This window comes from Megascapheus bottae, chromosome 28 (genome assembly GCF_031878675.1).
Source record: "Megascapheus bottae isolate mThoBot1 chromosome 28, mThoBot2.hap1, whole genome shotgun sequence".
Classification (NCBI taxonomy): Eukaryota; Metazoa; Chordata; class Mammalia; order Rodentia; family Geomyidae; genus Megascapheus; species Megascapheus bottae.
In genome coordinates this window covers 7114286-7134060 of record NC_143536.1, presented here as the reverse complement: position 1 = coordinate 7134060, position 19775 = coordinate 7114286, and the positions used below count along the sequence as shown (strand labels likewise).

The following is a 19775-nucleotide window of genomic DNA, read 5'->3' as shown; positions in this document are numbered from 1 at the left end:
AGGAGTCCAAGGTCACCAGAGTTCTGGATGTCTGGAAAGGAGCGGCACAGGAAGTGCCTTTGGGAGCAGCGTTCGAAGCCCTTGTTTAAAGCAAGGTATTTAGGGGAGGCAGTAGTTTGGCCTAGTATAGAGTGCTTGCCTAGCATGCACCAAGACCTGGGTTCAATTCCTTGGTACCACATACATAGAAAAAAGCTAGAAGTGGTGCTGAGGCTCAAGTGGTAGAGCTCTAGCCTTGAGAAAGTCCAAGGAAAGTGCTCGGGCCCTGAGTTCAAGCCTCATGACTAGTTTAAAAAAAAAAAAAGCAAAGTATTTAGCTTGTAGCTTGAAGGCAGCCATAGCCATCTGAAGCTTTTAGGCTGGGGAGAGACCTGATAATATCTGACTGTGCTTGGAAGAGTTAGTAGACCAGTATGGACCCACACTGGAGGGGTAAGAAGCAGGAGGCCTGTGGGATACTCTTCCCATCAACACAGAGGTATTACTTGGACTGTGTGCCTGCTAGGCTGCTACACTACTGGTTGAGCCCTTTTTGCTTTCATTTTTATTTGTTTTTTATTTTCCTTTTTTAGTCCCAATCCTGGGGCTTGAACTCAGGGCCTGGACACTGTCCTTGAACTTTTTTGCTCAAAGGTTAACACTATACAACTTGAGCCACAGCTCCCCTCCCTGTGGTTGGGTCTTACAAGACCACCTAATCTCAGCCTCCTGAGTAGCTAGAATTACAGGTGTGAGCCACAGGTGCCTGGCTTTAGGTTATTTTATATATAATATATATAGTTATATATATATTATATATATATATATGGTCTCTCATTTTTGCTCAGGGCTTCTAACAGCTTCCTGCAGATCTGGGAGCATAGGTGTGAGCCACCACATCTGGCACCACATCTCACTAACTTGTCAAGGTTCAATCCTCCTCATCTCTGCTTCCTGAGTAGCTAACATAACAGGCATGAGCCACCATGCCTTGAAGTGATATTTCTAAGACAAAATCTCTAGTAACCATGATTAGGTATATGGGAGAATTACTTCCACTCAAGAGGCTGAGCCAGGAAGATTGTGAGTTCAAGGACAGGCTGGTTTTTCTTATCTGACATGAGTCCTCACTATGTAGTACAAGCTAGAACCTCTCAGTTCTCCTGCCTCTGTTTCCTTAGTGTTGGGATTACAGGAGTATACACACATATGGCTCAGAGAATCATATTCAGATGGGAAGATTGGATGAAGCAAACTAAAATGTATTGGCACCCCACAGAATTTGAGGCCAGACTCAGCATCTTTGTATATGTTATCTCATCTTGGAGAAAGGAAAACCGAACCAGGCTATGATGGGTCATGCCTGTAATCCTAGCTATTCTAGCAGATTATTGTTCCCCAAAGGGATGGTAATTTCACGTGTAACTCCTTACAGACTAGGTTTTAACTAGCTGGGCTCAGGCAAGTCTATAGAAGTGTTTTTTTTTAAAAGAGAGCAAAGTAAGAGATACTTCCATGAAAATGTACAGTTTTTCTACTTACAAAAATAATTTTAAAAAAGAACTTTGAAAAGAGACACATGTAAAAAATAGAAAACTTGATAATAATTCTTTTTCAATAGCTTTATTAGGATATTGTTAATATAAAAATCATACATATTTAAGGTAGCCAACTTGATGCTTATATGTATGTATATATTATAAAATGTTCCCTACATTCAAACTAACTAAACTCTACATTGTTGCTACATGTAAGTACAGGTGCATGTATTATGAAGATTTAATTTAAAATCCATTCTCTTAGCACTTATTAACTACTGTCATCATGTTATGCATTACATCTCAAAGTTATTCATCTTACATAAGGAAAATTCTGTAGCATTTGACCAGCATCTCCTCATTTCCCTTTTCTAATCATTTCATTCCACTCAGCCTCATATTTACAACTTACAACTTTATCAAAATAAGGTTGCTCTTGTATCAGTGGGGTTATTGAATTTGTAGGCAATAGAAACAAACTCTGTCTGACTTAAACATAGAAAAGAATTCACCACAAGGCCATGGGGCAGGTGACAGAGCTGAAGACCAGAGCCAGAAGAGATGGAGAACCACCCCCAGAAAAGTACCTGCATGACAAGGTCAAGGGCAAGAGAGGACACGCACTCCCCAGGGCACTGCATATGGATGTATCTCTTCCAACACTCCTCACCTCTGTAGTATTTCTGTATGAGATTCAGACTCCTGGGAGACAGAAGTAGATTGGGTAATGTGGAGCAAAAACAATGGGGGATAAACAGACAGGAAGGTGGATGCCAAGCCTGGTGGAGTGCACCCTGTGATTGTGTTTCTGTGTTCCATTCATTATGCAGGACAAACAACACCCTCCACACACACTGATCTGACAACCTCATAGGGTTGTGTTTAATGAGGCACTTTGCAATGGGCATTTTGTTGAAATGTTATAGTATCATCAACATTGCCTGTATGTAAGTATTTTTAGAGGCTGTGAGTGAGCTCTGTCTAGAATGCACGAAATTCCATCCCTAGCACCACAGAAATATATCAGTAAATACTTGTGCATGTATGCAAATATTTGTGCAGGATATTTCTGCAGTGAAATTTCTAGGCCAAAGAGTTGTGTTAAAAAAAAAAAAAAAAAAAAAAAAAAAAAAAAAAAACCTATTTTAGCCAGGCACAGTGGCTCACGCCTGAAATCCTAACTATTCATGAGGCTGAGATCTGAGGATCAAGGTTCAAAGCCAGCCCAGGCACAAAAGGGCCTGAGACTCTTATCTCCAATTAACTTCTAGAAAACGGGAAGTGGGGCTTGGCTCAAGGGTGGGGTGGTATCTTTGAGCTGAAGAGCTCTAGGACAGTGCCCAGGCCGAATTCAAGCCCCATGACCCACAAAAACAAAAACGAACAAGCAGAAAAAAAAAAAAAACCACCTGCTTTTCAGAGTTTTAAATATCATCAGGACTAAATGCACACCTGGCTCTCATGTACATAGATTATGTAGCTACAGCAGAGGAATTATTCCAAATTGTTCTCTCACACTGAGAAAGTTTAAGCAGAAAACTATCAGGACATCTTTTCCCAAAAAATGTTGAAAACTTAAAAACCTAAGTTTTAGCTTTGATGTTGTTTATGAAAGTCACATGACCTTATAATAGTCCCTACTCTCACAAATAAAAAAATCTCTGTGAGATTATCACTTCACAGAGCTGCCAGAATGAGATATGTGAAATACTTTTTAAAAATGAGAGCCAGAATATGATGCCTGTAGTCTCAGCTACTCTGAAGACTGAGACCAGAGACTCTCTTGGTCCCAGGAATTTGAAAGCTAGGCAACCATCCTGAAATGAGCCTGGGCAACCCAGAGATCCAGTCTCAAGAAAATGCAGTTGGAAGTATGTGCACATTATGAGTTAATCATACTACTGGACTCCTAATAAGGCAAATAATGTTTTTCCCGTGGTTTTAAAATAGTTTAGGCAGTCTAACCATCTTACAGTTCGGCAACTCAGATACACAAATGGAAGATAAAGGGAACAACCTATGGGTCATAACAGAAAAATCATTCCAGTGTCAACATTTCTCTCTCTCTCCTGATTAATACTAACCACACTAAAGATACTATATTCTAGATATTCATTTCCAGATACAGAGAAATGAGAGCATGTTAATATATTCCAAAGTATGTTCTTGTGGCCTTTCATTTGCCTTCCCCCACATGTTCATTATGGACATAACAAATCTGTAGACAAGGAGGTACCCACAGCCCAGGCTAATGCTCAGGGAGAAGCTGAGGCTAGCAGACACCTCTGAGCCTTTGCCTGTGAGCCCTCAAACTTTACCCCACGTAGAAGAAGCTGGTGAGTTTGTTATGTTTCCTGACCTGATCATTCCAGCTCAGGTGTTTGTATCCTGTGTCCTTCCACTAAACATGAGAAAAGCCCCTGCTTCCCCAGAGGGGTTCTCCATGTCTTGTATCCTGCTGTTCCCAGTGATTTTCTTGAGTTTCAGGGCTCTCCTTGGACCTGTCTGCTTGGGGGAGAGGGGGCTGGAGAATGCGCACTCCTGGGGCTCTGGGAACTGTCGTGTGTGATGCTGCCAGGACCTGGGAACAGGTTCTTTCCTTATCCACCTCCAGGCTTTCCTTGGTACTCTTTTATTTTATTTTATTTTTTACCAGTCCTGGGCTTAAGCTCAGGGCCAGAGGACTGTCCTTGGATTTTTCTCAAGGCTAGAACTCTACCACTTGAGCCTCAGCACCACTTTTGGCTTTTCCTAAGCATGTGGTACCAAGGAATCGAACCCGGGTCTTCGTGCATGCTAGGCAAGCACTCTACCACTAGGCCAAACTCCCGGCCTGGCACTCTTTTTTTGTTTGTTTTTGTTTGTGCCAGCCCTGGGGTTTGAACTCAGACCCTAGGTGCTATCCCTTAGCTTTTGGGCTCAAGGCTACTGTCCTACCATTTGAGTTGGAGATAAGAGTCTCATAGACTTTCCTGCCTGGGCTGGCTTTGAACCTCAAGCCTCAGATCTCAGCCTTAGCTGGGATTACAGGTGCCTAACTTCCTTGACTCTATTGGTTCTGGGCCAGGAGAGCTGTATGTAGTTGGCTAGAAGGGCTCATTTCCCTTTGGTGCCATCTAGGGGCCAGTTGCTGATCTCTTAAGGAAGAAAGATGGTGGACTAGATGAATAGGAGAATAAAACAAGTTAGGGGGGATGGAGGAAGCTCTAGGGTATTATCTTCAATTCCTTGAAACAAATCCAAATCATGTTTAGACCTTCCTGCAGTAGCACATGAGATCTTAGCACCTCTCACCTTTCTGTCTTGCCTCCTAAATCTGCTTATAAAACTTATTTCTTCATATTAATCAATATCCCTTTGTCTGGATGTTTACTAATGTTTATTTGACTGGATTAAGCCAAAATGAGAGAATCTACCATAGAAATTAGCAATACTTCATTTAATTCAGCAACTTGCCTAGAAGATGGGGGAGTCGGCAGGGAGTTTGGCCTAGTGGTAGAATGCTTGCCTAGCATGAACAAAGACCCAAGTTCGATTCCTCAGTACCACATACATAGAGAAAAAAAAAGCCAGAAGTGGTGCTGTGGCTTAAGTGGTAGAGATCTAGCCTTGAAAAAGTCCAAGGATAGTGCTCAGGCCCTGAGCTCAAGCCCAGGACTGGCAAAAAAGAGAAAGAAGAAGAAGAAAAAGAAGAAGAAGGAGGAGGAGGAGAAGGAGAAGAATCCAGATCATAGGAGTCTAATTTTTGCATACCGTGCATCTTCTTGAATTAAACAAATGAAAAATCATTGAACCCTTTGCCCAAGTTCCCCTTTTAGTTTTCTTTCCTTCCCTACTTCAGCAGAAAGGTGGGAGGAATGGACAGAAGGAGGGAGAACTAGAAATGAAGGGATAGTGATTGACATAGAGATGACCAGTCAGGCCATACTCAAGAGTAGAAAGGAAAGAAGTCTCCTGTGTTTTCTCCCAGCATAGCTTAAACTCAGAGTTTAATAGATCACTATGTCTGGTATGTACAAACATAGGGCATTCCTCTAAAAGCTAAGAGCACTGTAGACATGATCAGCATAATAAAGTCACTGACCTTGGACTTTCTCAATGCTAGAGCTCTACCACTTGAGCCAAAGCACAATTTCTGTTTTTTTTTTCCCCTGTAGATATGGTACTGAGAAATTGAACTCAGGTCTTCATGCATGCTAGTCAAGCCCTCTACCACTAGGCCAAATTCCTGGCCCTTAATCTCTACTTCCTAAGTAGCTAGGATTACAGACTTACCTTATGCAATGTTTAAATCAGGTTTAATATGCCTATTCAAATAGATACTTTCCTTGAAATTGGGGGAATGTAGGAAATACACACCATATGCCGCTTTTTTTTGACCCCATTTCCCAAAATGCCACTTTTTTATATTGTATTTTATTGTCAGGGTAATGTATAAAGAGGTTACAGTTCATTCACCTGTAGTGGATACATTACTTCTTGCATATTGATACCCTTCTCATGTTTTTCTCCTACTTTCCCTCTTCCTTCCCCTCCCAATCAACATTTTTCCCCCTCCCTTCCCTATTTCAAGTAAATAAATATATATACAATATATAAGGTACCAAAGACTGATACAGTAACAACACAAGACAAACCATTCTTTCTGATTGCAGTATAAAATTCCATTGTATATAAATACCACATCTTCTTGATCCATTCATTTACTGGTTCCAAATCTTAGCTATGGTAAATAATGCTGGAATGAACATTGTTGTGCTAGTAGCTTTAGTATGTCCTTGTTTCTGGACATTTGGAGAAATGTCCAAGAGTGGGATTGCATAGGAGAGCTCTATGCTTAATCTTTTGAGGAATTGCCATACTGTTGGGAGCCGGAGTGTGGAGTTAGACTGACCCATGAATCTGCATAACTCAGTAAGACAACCACACAAAGATATGAGCTGTCGTGTATGGTGCCATGCCTAGGAACTTTTGAGCTACACTGTATTGTGAGCTCCCTGACCTTATCGATTTATTGCTTTATTGTTTTATGGCCTTGTCCTGCTTAACTAATCTGAGATTTACCACTTTGTAAAAATGTAATCCCTGGCAGTTCCCTGGTTTCAAGAAAGTATATGACTGGATTTAGAAATAAATTGGGGCTACAGTCTTAAGCTCACAGCCTTCTTGGGCTGACTTGGGCTGTAGTCCTCCCGAACTCCCCCCCCCAAAAAATGGTTACCTGGAGGACTGTCTAAAACTGACCCCAAGGTCCTGTCCCAACAAATTGTGGGCTTTAAGCTTCCTATGTCTGAATGGTTTATTCACGTGATTGTAATAGGCAGGCATGGTGAAGAAGCACCAGCTCCACTGAAGAAACATTTTAGACTCAAGCACAGCACAGCACCAAACAAAGGGTCACAGCCAATCTGTGCAGTGGGAGGGAGTCATCATTTAACAGACAGCGCCGTTGTGACTGCTTGTAAGCAGTGGGCCTAAAGCTCCAGGGATGGTTCATCAAGTCCCAGCATGCTTTGATGGAGAGGTGGTTGCTTGCCACTCATCAGTGATATATTCCTCTCCGACCCCCTTCACTCATCTCTGCGTCCCTCTTTCATTCCCGGTGCAGGAACTCAACAAGAAGAGGACGCAGAAGGAGATGGAGCACGCCATGCTCATCCGGCATGACGAGTCCACCCGGGAGCTGGAGTACCGGCAGCTGCACACGCTACAGAAGCTCCGCATGGATCTGATCCGTTTGCAGCACCAGACTGAACTAGAGAACCAGCTGGAGTACAATAAGAGGCGAGAGAGGGAGCTGCACAGGAAGCACGTCATGGAACTTCGGCAGCAGCCAAAAAACTTAAAGGTGAGAAGAGAGTTCACAGGAGCACATCCTAGTTGTGACATCCAGGACAAAGTGGGGCCAGACCAGTTATGGTTATCTGAACCCAGAGATTGTCAGCCATCTGTTCAGAATTGTGCATTTCTAGGCCCACACTCACTGGCCCCGAGTCCCTGGTTGTAAAGAAAGCCAAGGGTCTATGTTCGACAAGCCATATGATTTCTCCATTTCCCTTTTATTCCACTGGTCATTTTTCCCAGCCTTTCAGGACCTGCCCTCTTTCAAGGTGGCTGAATAAACTAGACAGAGTGGCTTAAGCCTGTAATCCTACATAATTTGGAAATAGAGATTGAGGAACAAAGTCCAGGGCCAACCAAGGTCAAAAAAGAAAAATCATAAGATCCATCTCTAAGTTCCACAAGACCTGTAACTGGATGTTGTGTGCACATGCCACAGTGGCTGGGTGTGGAAGCCCACACTGTATTCCCCAGCAACATTGGGGAGGGGGGAAAAGTGATAGGATCGCAGTCCAGCCTAGACAGGACATAAATCAGGACCCTATTTTAGGAATTACAAATCAAAGAGCTGAGGGCATGGCTTAAGAAGTAAAGTACCTTCCCTGACAAGCACAAAGCCTTGAGTTCAAACCTCAACACCAGAAAAAGGAAAAGGGGCAAGTACCAGTCCAGGGTTCTAGTGCTGGGAAATGACGTAGCAGTATTGGTAGTAGCTGCCTTGAGTGCCATATGCTGGAACTTGGGAGGAATAAGCATGGTTGATTTGTGAGGTCTGCTATGGGCTGGAAGGCAGGTTTGACCCTACCTGGGCCAGACCTGTGCTGTCTGCCAGGAGATAGCCTCACCCAGGGTAGGTTTCACTGGCTATCAGGAACTCCTTTGGCCTCCACATGATTCTAACAAGCCTTGGGTCTGGAAGACATCTATACCGGCACAGATATGGGGCTATCCTCCTTCATATGACAGTATGTCAAACCCTAAACTGTCTCCTGAGTGATCCCCATCACCCCATATACCAGATACACATGTGATTCTGGAAAGCCACAGTGCTCTGGACGTCTGTGGCTCATACCTATAATCCTAGCTACTCAGGAGGCTAAGATCTGAGGATGGTGATTGGAAGCCAGCTCAGGCAGAAAAGTCCCTGGGGGACTCTTATCTCCAATTACCCACTCAAAAACAGGAAATGGAGCTGTGGGTCCAAGTAATAGAGCACTAGCCTTGAACAAAAGAGCTTATGGATAGGTCATGAGTTCAAGCCTCACAACTGACAAAATAAAATATGATAATAATAATAATAAACACCAAAGTCCAAATTTGGTATTGCCATGTGTGAGCATACCTCTTAATGAGGAAATACCCACAATCCCAGTCCCTGTCAGCTGATACTGAAAGCCAGTAGAAATGGGTTGGATGCATGGTATTATCCAGATGTTTCCCTTTACTGATTTGTCAACAAAGCACAATAGCCAGGCACCCGTGGCACAAACCCATAATCCTAGCCACTCAGGAGACCAAGATCTGGAAGCCTGTGCAGAAAACGGCTTATATGGTAGATCACCAGCTATGAGTAAGCTGAGCAAGGGCAAGGCCCTAGAACCAGAAAATGTAGGGGAGGAAATATTGTAAATTATAACGGTGAGGTGGTCTAGTTTATATAATGACCTGAAAACAGAGAAATGATACCTGTGCAAATGTGCATGCACACATACACACAAAGAAAAACAATAGTGATTACTATAAATACTAGGAATAGGAACACATGGAAGTAACTGCCAACCTGTTAACAAGCTTCATACTATTGCATGATCCTCTTAGAGTCATAAATTCAAAATCTCTTACAAACTCAAGATCACCACCACTCATTTTGTGGTCAAACCAAAAGCACTGATAAAGTTTACTCTTGTCTGTGTACTCTGTGTTATTTTCCTGGGTTACTGGCTAGCACCACACCAAAAGCCAGCTGGTTGCAGCCTGGGAACTATGTAATTGATGGAACAGAGAGCATTGTGGGTTGACTGACTTATGTGTCTTTACTTTCTCTTTGTCACTTTTTCTAACAGGCCATGGAAATGCAAATTAAAAAACAGTTTCAGGACACTTGCAAAGTACAGACCAAACAGTATAAAGCACTCAAGAATCACCAGTTGGAAGTCACTCCAAAGAATGAGCACAAAACAATCTTAAAGACATTGAAAGATGAGCAGACGCGAAAACTGGCCATTCTGGCCGAGCAGTATGAACAGAGTATAAATGAAATGATGGCTTCTCAAGCGGTAAGTGGGTAGGTTTGGTGCCACAGCTGCAAGAGCTTTGGGATTCCAGAGAATTCAAGATCCAGCCTTTGTTTCCCAGGATGCTCATGGCACACATTTAGGATATTGGTGTTTTTTTTCCACCCAACAAGCGGAGGAAATACAACCAACCACCAGCTGAGGAATAAACCCACGCCCATGCGGATCCTTTCAGGAATGTCATAAATGATGGAATTCCAGGCATGCTGTGCTAAACCAGCCCTGTGGCGGCACTTAGGGACGTTTAAGGGCTAGATGTGATAGATTTTGTGTGTAATGTCATATGTTCATTTATCAAAGGTTTGCTGGCCTCCTCCACTCACCACACTTAACAAATGGATGACACTGTCTCTGAACTCACAGACTAGTAAGGGAGATAAAGCAGTAGGTACATTCAGTCAGTAAACTTTAGCTAAGCCTCTGTGTTCAGCTCAGAGCCAGGAGCTAAAGTAGATCAGGAGTCTCAGTCAGTCCTCACACTAGATCAGGCAAACCAGGAGTTGAGGTAACCAAGCTGTGCTTGGAAGAAGTAGGAGCAAGCTTATGGGGGGACAAGGAAGGACAATGAAGCTAGTCCTGGGGAAGCCAGGAGGTAGAGAGAAAGTCACTGAAGTAAGCTTTAAAGGCTCTGTGAGGAGGTACCTACATAGGCAAGGGTAGAAAAGACACATCTAGGAACTCCATACTTAAGTGAGAGCCCAGAGTTGGGCCAGGCAGAGTACTACATACCTGTAATTTCAGCAGGCTAAATTAGGAGGATCAGAGGTCAGAAGACAGCCTAGGTTCCATAGCAAGACCCTGTCTCAAAACTGAAGGTGTATATCTCAGTGGTAGTGTTTACCTAGAATGTGCAAAGCCCTGGGTTCAGTCTCCAACACTAAAAAGAAAAAAAAAAAAAAGAAATCTGAGTGCTGAGGCTCACGCCTGTAATCCTAGCTACTCAGGAGGCTGAGATCTGGGGATCATGGTCCAATACCAGCTCAAGTAGGAAAAGCCATGAGACTCTTCTCTCCAGTTAACTACAAAAAAAAAAAAAAAAGCCAGAAGTAAAGCTGTAGCTCTAGTGGAAGATCACTAGCCTTGAGCAAAAATGCTCAGGAATGGGGCCGGGAGTTTGGCCTAGTGGTAGAGTGCTTGCCTAGCATGCACAAAGACCCAGGTTCAATTCCTCGGTACCACATACATAGAAAAAGTGGTGCTGAGGCTCAAGTGGCAGAGCTCTAGCCTTGAGAACTCCTAAGACAGTGCTCAGGCCCTGAGCTCAAACCCAGGACTGGCAAAAAAAAAAAAAAGGCTCAAGAATAAGTATCAAGGTCCTGAGTTCAAGCTACAGGACCAGCACAAAAAAGCGGGGTTGGAGGGAGATTGAGAACCTCAGAAGGTGAAATGATGAAGGGCTTGATAAGCTAGGGGTGGAGCCTGCCTGGTAATTCATGAAGGTTTCATGAGGAAATGGGACTTACAGAGTGCTAGCCTTCCACCAACAGAGGAAGAAAAGGCCTGGGTGGAGACCCCAGTCTATGCACAGATCAGGAACCTAGAGAGGTGGCGTGTTTAACAAGCAGCCAGTCATTGCCAGGTTTGGAAGTGGAAGCAGGTGGTAGTTGGGGTCAGGTCCTCTAAAAGGAGGAGTGTGGTCACTGTGCAATGCCATAGACACCTGAGAGCTATTGAAACCTGTTGATGAAGGCAAGATCAGGATGAGGTTTGTGTTACCAAAAGGCATTGGCCAGAGCTAAGCGTGGTAGTTCACACCTGTAATCCTAGCTCCTAGGAAGGCAGACACCTAGAGGCTCACAGTTTGATGCCAGCCTTAGCAAAAACAAAAACAAGATTTTTGAACTTGGGTTCAAAATATCTCAACCAGCAAATCAGATGTAATGGTGCATGCCTTTTATCTGAAATATGAGGAAGATATAAGTAGAAGGATTATAGTCTAAGACTGGCCCTGGGCCAAAACACAAGATTTATCCCCTAAACAAAAGGGCTGGGGGCCTGGCTCAAATGGTAGAGCACCTGCCTAGCAAGCAGGTACCTAGTACCACAAAAAGAGTTACACTCATGTAGCAGATACAGGTAAAGAGACCAGTCAGGAAGCGATGAGAGTGGGAGGGGGTAATCCTAGCTACTGAGTAGGTTGAGATCTGAGGGTCACAGTTGAAAGCCAGCCCTGACAGAAAAATTCATGAGACCCTTATCGCCAATTAACCAATAAAAAACAAGAAATGGGTGTAGCTGAATGGTAAAACTACCAGCCTTGAGTGAAAAAGAAGCTGAGAACTTGAGGACCTGAATTCAAGCTCCAGTCCCAGCATGAGAGGCAGATAGACAGACCTGCTAATGGAGATAGAAAGAAGATAGCCAGGAGTTTGGCCAAGTGGTAGAATGTGTGCCTAGCATGTACAAAGACCCAGGTTTGAATCCTCGGTACCACATACATAGATAAGCTGGAAGTGGTGCTTTGGCTCAAATGGTAGGGCTCTGGACTTGAAAAAAACCGGAGGACAGTGTTCAGGCCCTGAGTTCAATCCCCAGGACTGGCAAAAATAAAAAAAGAAAGAAAGAAAGAAGGGAAGATTTGAGAAATGTATAAGAGCTGTAGCAGTTAGAACTTAGTGGCTGGTTTGAGTGTGAGTTTGACAACAGACAGCTGTAGCCGTCCTGTTACCAAGGCAGACAGAGGAGGAGGGGGATATAGGACGTGACTATGATGCTTGTAGTTTACCTGAGTTCTCCCAGTGCCCAGCTGGAGCCCTACAGACATGGAAGTCTAGTTCCTATAGGATGTCCCACGCAAAGGCACGAAGTTGCACATCATCACCATTTGGGGGCAGTGGCAGGTGGGATCACGGAATTAGGAAGGGAAAGAAGACCTGGGTCCCTTGCATAAAGGAGTACAAAGAAGGTCTGACAGTATGGAGCAGGTAGTAGAGCACCTGCCTAACCAGCGTGAAGCCCTGAGTTTAAACATTCAAAAAAAAAAAAAAACCACCCCAGAATGTTAGTATTACAATCCTTTTCTGTTTAAAGTCTTTTTTTGCTGGGCATAATGGCTCTTACACCCATAATCCTAGCTGCTTGGAAGGCAGAACTTTCAACCAATGGCCGTCTGTGGTGACACATGTCTGTTATCCCAGCTAAAGGGGAAGTGTAGGCAGGAGAATCACTGCCACGGCCAGCCCAGCATATAGTGAGACCCTCTAAAATAACTGATGGAAAAAAAAAAAAGACTTGAGCTGGGAAGTAGGGCTGTGGCTCAGGGGTAGGGCAGTAGCCTTAAGCTGAAGAGCTCCAAGACAGTGCCCAGGCCCAGGGATAGAGTAATAGCCTTGAGCTGAAGAGCTCAGAGACAGCACTCAAGCCCAGAGTTCAATCCCCATGACCCACAAAAAAAAAAAAGACTGGAGTTGTGGTTCAAGTGAATAGAGCACCTGCCGAGCTATCATGAGACCCTCTGTTCACTCCCCAGTACTGGAAGAGGGTAGGGAGCAGTACAAAGAAAATGAGGAAAGAGCCTGTCCCTTACCACAGAGGAGAGCAACCCTTAGCTACAGATGTCAAGTGTAAAGAGACCAGGTAGAATGATGGACTTCAGGGTGTCTGGCTGTGAATCTGTCCACTGCTTTCCATAGACCATCATGAGACCAGTGGGAATGGGAGATGTAGTGTCTGAACATCCAAAGAGGGAGAGGCCAGGTGTGGCAGTGTGCACCTGTAATTCCAGCTGCAAGGACACAGAGTGGAAAGACTGCAGCCTAGGCAAAAGCTCCTAACTGAAAAATAAGCTTAAAGCCTAAAGAGCTGAGGGTATGGCTCAAGTGATAGTATGAAGCCATGATTTCAAACCTTTAGTACCACCAGAAGGGAAGGAGAAATTGTATGTGAGACTTTGCAGACCCCTGCTTCTGGAAGATTCTGCAAGTTGAGAGAAATTTAAATGTTCTCAGACTGTGGAGGGGAGCCAAGGCACTCCTGCATTCACTCATTCACCCATCTAGCAGATGTTTCTTGAGTTCCTGTGCTGTGTCTGGGGAAATGTGGCATTGACAAGGTCCTCAAGGAATTTCTGGAAGAATAGAGGGAAAGCAACATGGGACAAGGCCCATCGAGTTCAAGAAGCCAGCAGGAAGCTAGACTGGGCTGGAATGAGGAGCTGCAGGTGCAAAGACGTGAAAACAACCCAGTCTTCTAGTCAAGACTTGCACCTTGAAGAGTGCTCATCCTGATGCTTAGTGCAGGGCCTGACATCAAATGTGCACTTTTGAGCAATGGTGACATGGAGAATGACCTGAGGCATAGCCAGAGGGGGTGTGAGGAAATCATGTATGGTGCTGCTTTACCTGGGCACTGGGGGTGGCTAGGTAAGGGGCATTCTCGATGGGGGTGGGGGGCAGTGGAGAGGGAGGTTTAAGGATAGCTCCAGCCTCTGACTTGAGTAGAATGGTGAGTGACAGTACCATTTGCCTACACACACACACACACACACACACACACACACACACACACACACACACACACACACACACACACACGCAAATGGTAGAACAGAGCCCAGCGCGGTGGTTCACACCTGTAATCCTAGCTACTCAAGAGGCTGAGATCTGAGGATCAAGGTTCAAAGCCAGCCTGTGCACAAAAGGACCTGAGATTCTTATCTCCAATTAACCTGTAGAAAACAGGAAGTGGGGCTTGACTCAAGGGTAGGATGGTAACCTTGAGCTAAAGAGCTCAGGGACAGTGCCCAGGCACCCACCAAAAAAAAAAAAAGATAGAATAGGTTGGGAAAGTGGTAAGGAAAATGACTAGTTGACTTTGGTGTGACTGTCTCTAGCAGGCCTCAGAAAGGAAGTCTGAGATCATGGGAGTCCCTGACAACTGAGGCTTTCATAGTGGACCCAGGTCCCTTAGGAAGGAGCCTTAGGGAGCCCGGGGACAAAGCCCTAAGGAGCGCCTACTTTTAGTAAGGGCCCAGGAACTGCCAGAAAGGAGAGTGCAGAGTGAGAGAAAAACACAAGAGGCATGTGTAGGATCTCAGAGATCTGGGAGAAGATGCAGTTTGAGTAGAAGGATCTGGTCAGAACATAACCAGAACAGGCAGGGGTAAGAGGTGAGAAGTAGAGAGAGGTGCTGGGGCCATAATGGTGGATAGGATTCTTGTCTTGCAAAAGTTTATTTCTTAGCACCAATGCCAGTGGCTGGCATGTAGCAGCCATTCAGTGAATCTGTGTAAGATGGAAAAGAGAAAATAGGGAAGGAAGGACAGCAACTGTCTTCTATTCTGAGACAGGCAGGCTTCTGCTTGGAGCAGAGTAGCTCCTGCTTTTCTGTCTAATGAGGCAGATAGTAAATGCCATAAGCCTTGTGTGCTATAAGGTCTCACAGCTAGGTAGTACAGAAACAGCCTAGACAATGAGCAATCCTGCCTCCAATAAAACTTCATTCACAAACGCAGGCCACAGGATCCATTGGCCCATAGACACACTACAGTGCGTCAGCCCCTGCCTATGGGGATTCAATTAGCTGCGTAGTCATAGGGTTGGGATTTGAACCCATTATGAGAGCAGCAAGTTGGTGAATTTGGCCATTGCTGCATTATACTGCCTCTTTTGAATCCTGGGCTTCCATTTAAGCCACTTTAGAAAACACAAACACACAGATAAACAGCTTTTTAATGGATTTGGTGTACACCAAGTCCCTTATCGTCTTCTGATTTCTAGCCTAGGAATTTGTATACTCAGAGTTCTATTAACAATAAGAAAATTCCAAAAAGCTAGAGACCAGTGACTCATCCATATAATCCTAACTACTCAGGAGACTAAGATCTGAGGATCCTGGTTCAAAGCCAGCCATCCCAGGCAGGAAACTGTATGAGACTCTTTTATCTCTAATGAACCACCAGTAGTGCTGTGGCTCAAAGTGGTAGAGCACTAGCCTTGAGCAAAATAAAGCTCAGGGACAGTGCCCAGGCCCTGGTTCAAGCCCCATAACAGAAGAGAGAGAAAGAGATGCCAGAAACAGAGGATAGAGGTGATTCTGGTCTCTAAATTGCCTGTACAATGAGCCAGCCTCTCATGTGCGTGCTCAGGGTAATAGTGCCTAAAACCAGTGAGCAGCACAGAACAGGATGTGCACTTGAGCGGTGAAGAACCTCCCATGTCGGGAAGTAACGTCTCGCCTTGCCATTCCTCTGTGAGGCTACGCCTGCTGCAGACCACTCACCCTTCCGCTCCCCTCCCTCTGACAAGGGAGATGCGAAGAAAGTGGTCTAACACTTGTGGGATTTAATGGAAGCTGGTGAGGATTAATGATCAGAAGGTGCCATGGAAATATGATTACTAATTTATTATGTTTTCCTTTCATCTATGGTGTATTTCTCCAGAATTTCTGTGTTCCCACAATAACTAGAAGTAGTCAGTTTTCCATTCAGATGCCAGGATAGGTTGTTTACTGTCAAGATTTGCATGGAGCTCCATCTGCATGCAGATCCACTCAGGTGAGACGCGCACGTCTCAGATTCAAGGGTTCTCATCTTGCAGGTCTCAGCCAAACTAGGTGTCGCCATCTATGGTCTAAATAAGTCAGGCACAGAACACCGCGTCTCCTCCTGCTCAAAGTGAGGTTGGCATTTCCAAGGGCTAGCTTGACCCATTGTACACAAGACCTAGAGAGAGTTAGCTGCCTCTGGAAGCAGAGGAAATTTGGCCAGATTGCCTCTGCAGGATAGACCTCACGACTCCACCTGCTATATGGGCTCAGCCACCCTGGCACCAGCTCCTGCAGTTTCCATCCTGATAGAACTGTTATCAGGATTTCATAGCCCTTTGGGCAGGCACCCTGGCTGTGACCCTGTGGTCCCGGCTAAGAATGTGCCCAGGTCTTCTTTTTTTCACTGGGGACCCCTTTCAGAATATACTGTACCCCCAGTCTGCCCTTGAGATTATTAAGCCACCCTTGGGGGAAAAGATTTGAAACCACCTCAGCCAACTAACAGGGTGGCAGCCTCTCTAGCCAACCAGAGGGACCAACCTAGTAAGACAAGGTCATGACAGTACTGTGATGTGCTCCCCAGGTTTGACAGCCATTAGACTAACGAATGCACAGCTATCCTCCGTGGCTTTGTGATTTTGTGGTTAAATGAGTCTACATATGAAATGGTCCTATCAAAACCAAAATAATGGTACCAAACCAACTTCTGGTCATTGGATGTTTTAGTACGCCTGGGATTACAAACTGGATTCTTTTGTGTGACCCTTGTGCCAATTTCAGGCAGTAGGAACAACTGTTTCCTTAGAGTTAAAAAAAAAAAAGAGGAAGGGGCCAGGAGTGTGGCCTAGCGATAGAGTGCTTACCTAGCATGCGCAGAGCCCTGGGTTCAATTCTTTGGTACCACATACTCAGAAAAAGCTGGAAGTGATACTGTGGCTTGAGTGGTAGAGCCTTGAGAAAGCCCAAGGACAGTGCCCAGGCCCTGAGTTCAAGCCCCAAGACAGGGAGGGGGGGGGCGCACTAGAGAAGTTACGTAATTAGCAAGGGTACTCATATTGAATGGTGTGGCCAGACCTCAGACTCAGGTTCTGTCCCCAAGGCCCACACATTATCCACTAGGACCCCTCCCCCGCAAAGGCGATGTGTCCACAAGACCTTGTGGCTCATTGGGCAGACATCCCTGGTGGGATCCTAGGGTGAATAGATCGTGGGGACCAATCACAGTCATCCACCTGTGGCCAGCCAGGGCTGCATTACACTGTGTGTCTTCTGTGTGTGCCCGCAGTTACGGCTAGATGAGGCTCAGGAAGCAGAATGCCAGGCCTTGAGGCTACAGCTCCAGCAGGAAATGGAGCTGCTCAACGCCTACCAGAGCAAAATCAAGATGCAGACAGAGGCACAACATGAACGGGAGCTCCAGAAGCTAGAGCAGAGGGTGTCTCTGCGCAGAGCACATCTTGAGCAGAAGGTACGAGCATTCTCGCCAAGCCCCTGAAGCTGAAAATGGGGTGGGCTGGGGTGAGGTGGCCTGGGGAGCCCCACTAGTGACTGCACTTACTGCTAGCATTATACTCCAGGCACCCCTGGGAGGCAGGTTTTGGCCCCAGGATGCTAAGGTCAGGAACTTACATAGTTTGATTTCATAGCCACAACCTTCCTGCCCCTCTGCTAAGAAGCCCTCCACCTTCTCAGCAGGTAGTCTAGCCTCTGAGTGGCATGGGAAAGCCAAGTGCACATGTGGTGTTTAAGCCACAAGCAAGAATTAAAGCGAAGGTAGGCTGATGTTGCCATCTGTAGTAAATGTTATTCCAATCAAAATATCCCCAGATCTCCTGAGCATAGGAAGTAGGACAGTGCCATGGGGCATCTGGAAGCTGGTGAGAATCTAATTGCTAGCCAAGACCAGCATAGCAGCCTGCTTTCCCCGCTGCTGTTCTAAGAGGCATTGCCTTTCCATGCATAAGCCTCGCATCTCACTGTGTTGGATACACAGTGGCCTTGTCACTTTTAGCTACCTCCTGCTGAGTCAGGACACTTACCTAGATCAGCACAGAACTTGGAGGCCTGGCTGGAATGGCATCATTCCCATGGGTGAGCCTTAGCAGCAAGTCTGAAACCTAATGGGTACCATACAGGATACTCCTCCCAGGCCTCTCCCAGCCTTCTATGGTGAGAGTTATTCCAGGCACCCCTGTGCATGCATAGTAGGTATGCACACACACAGTAGGTGCACGTGCGTCCCATGTGCCTGAGGGGCCCGCTGAGAGCCCACTAAGGATAGCTGTCTGCTTGTTTCAGATTGAAGAGGAGCTGGCTGCCCTGCAGAAGGAACGCAGCGAGAGAATCAAGTTCCTCTTGGAAAGGCAAGAGCGAGAGATTGAAACTTTTGACATGGAGAGCCTCAGAATGGGATTTGGGAATTTGGTTACATTAGATTTTCCTAAGGAGGACTATAGATGAGATTAAATTTTTTTGCCATTTACAGAAAAAATGAAAACAGAAAAAAGTTGAGACCCTGCAAAACCACATTCCCCATTTGAACGGGCGTTTCTGTCACTCTCTCTCTCTCTTACTCTTCCTGACACCGTGTCGGACTAGTGCCTGTGTATTCTTCCTCCATCAGGGGCCCCCTTCCTCCCCCGTGTCCACTTGCAGTGCTGGCCAGCTCCCAGCCGCCTTCTCTCCATAACCCACGTCATGCTGACGTGGCTGCAGATTCACAAGAACCTCGGAGACACTTTGAACAAAAAAACAAAAACAAACAAAAAAAATAAACCAACAACGAAAGAGTGGATGGATATTGCTTTAAGCAATTGCTCAATCTGTGAAAGTAAAGCAAAAAAAAAATAATAATAATGATAATGATGATGATAATAATACTAAATGCCAAGGGGGAGAGAGACACAATATCCGCAGCCTTACACCTTAACTAGCTGCTGCATTCTTTTATTTTATTTTATTTTATTGGTATTTATTCATCAGGAATTAAAAAAACAAAGTTTTATTAAAGATTGAAAATTTGATACATTTTACAGAAACTAATTGTGATGTACATATCAGTGGTGACATATTATTACTTTTTTGGGGCTGGGGGTGGGGGGTGGAGAGATCTTGTGATTTTTAAGAACTTGCTGGCAAGCATTTAACTTGTCCTCAGCATATCCTGATTGTATCATAACCATTTTCTGCACTTGCAGAGGATGTGAATACACTTAAAGAACTCACAGAATCCCAGTAGCACAAATCGGGCTTTGGCAAATCGTGTATTTTGTGTATAGAAGGAATTTAAGGAGAGGTATTACTTATTTTCATATTGTATTTTAACTGTTTCTCTGATCAAATTTTTTTACTTCCTCCTCCTGTTCTCCCCTCCCCCCCACCTTCCTCCTTTTCCAATTCAGTATTTGGAGTTCAACACTGTCTCTCAATCAAACCATCTCGGCCTTTTTCTTTATTTCCCTTCCCTTTTCCTGAGTCCCATATCTTGGTCATAAATAACTGCATTCTTCACACTTTCAAACTGTGTATTTTCTTACAATAAAAAATGATGAAAAAAAAAAGGCTTTACTTCTTTTGCATGCACTTTAAAAACAAAACAAAACATTTTTCAGGTTCCAAGGAAGAGCATGATTAACTG

At 44.8% G+C, this 19775-nt stretch overlaps 1 protein-coding gene across 3 annotated transcripts in view; it reads left to right on the top strand.

Moving 5' to 3' along the window:
• Window positions 1–18616, top strand: part of Taok3 (TAO kinase 3) — a 136076-nt gene extending 117460 nt beyond the window's left edge. For all 3 annotated transcript variants that reach the window (XM_090320206.1, XM_090320207.1, XM_090320208.1), the window contains 4 exons: window positions 7126–7365; window positions 9422–9634; window positions 17424–17606; window positions 18437–18616. In XM_090320206.1, coding sequence (XP_090176332.1) covers window positions 7126–7365; window positions 9422–9634; window positions 17424–17606; window positions 18437–18598 — 798 coding nt within the window. In that variant the 3' untranslated portion in view covers window positions 18599–18616. The remainder of the gene's footprint in view (window positions 1–7125; window positions 7366–9421; window positions 9635–17423; window positions 17607–18436) is intronic.
• Window positions 18617–19775: the final 1159 nt, after the last annotated feature.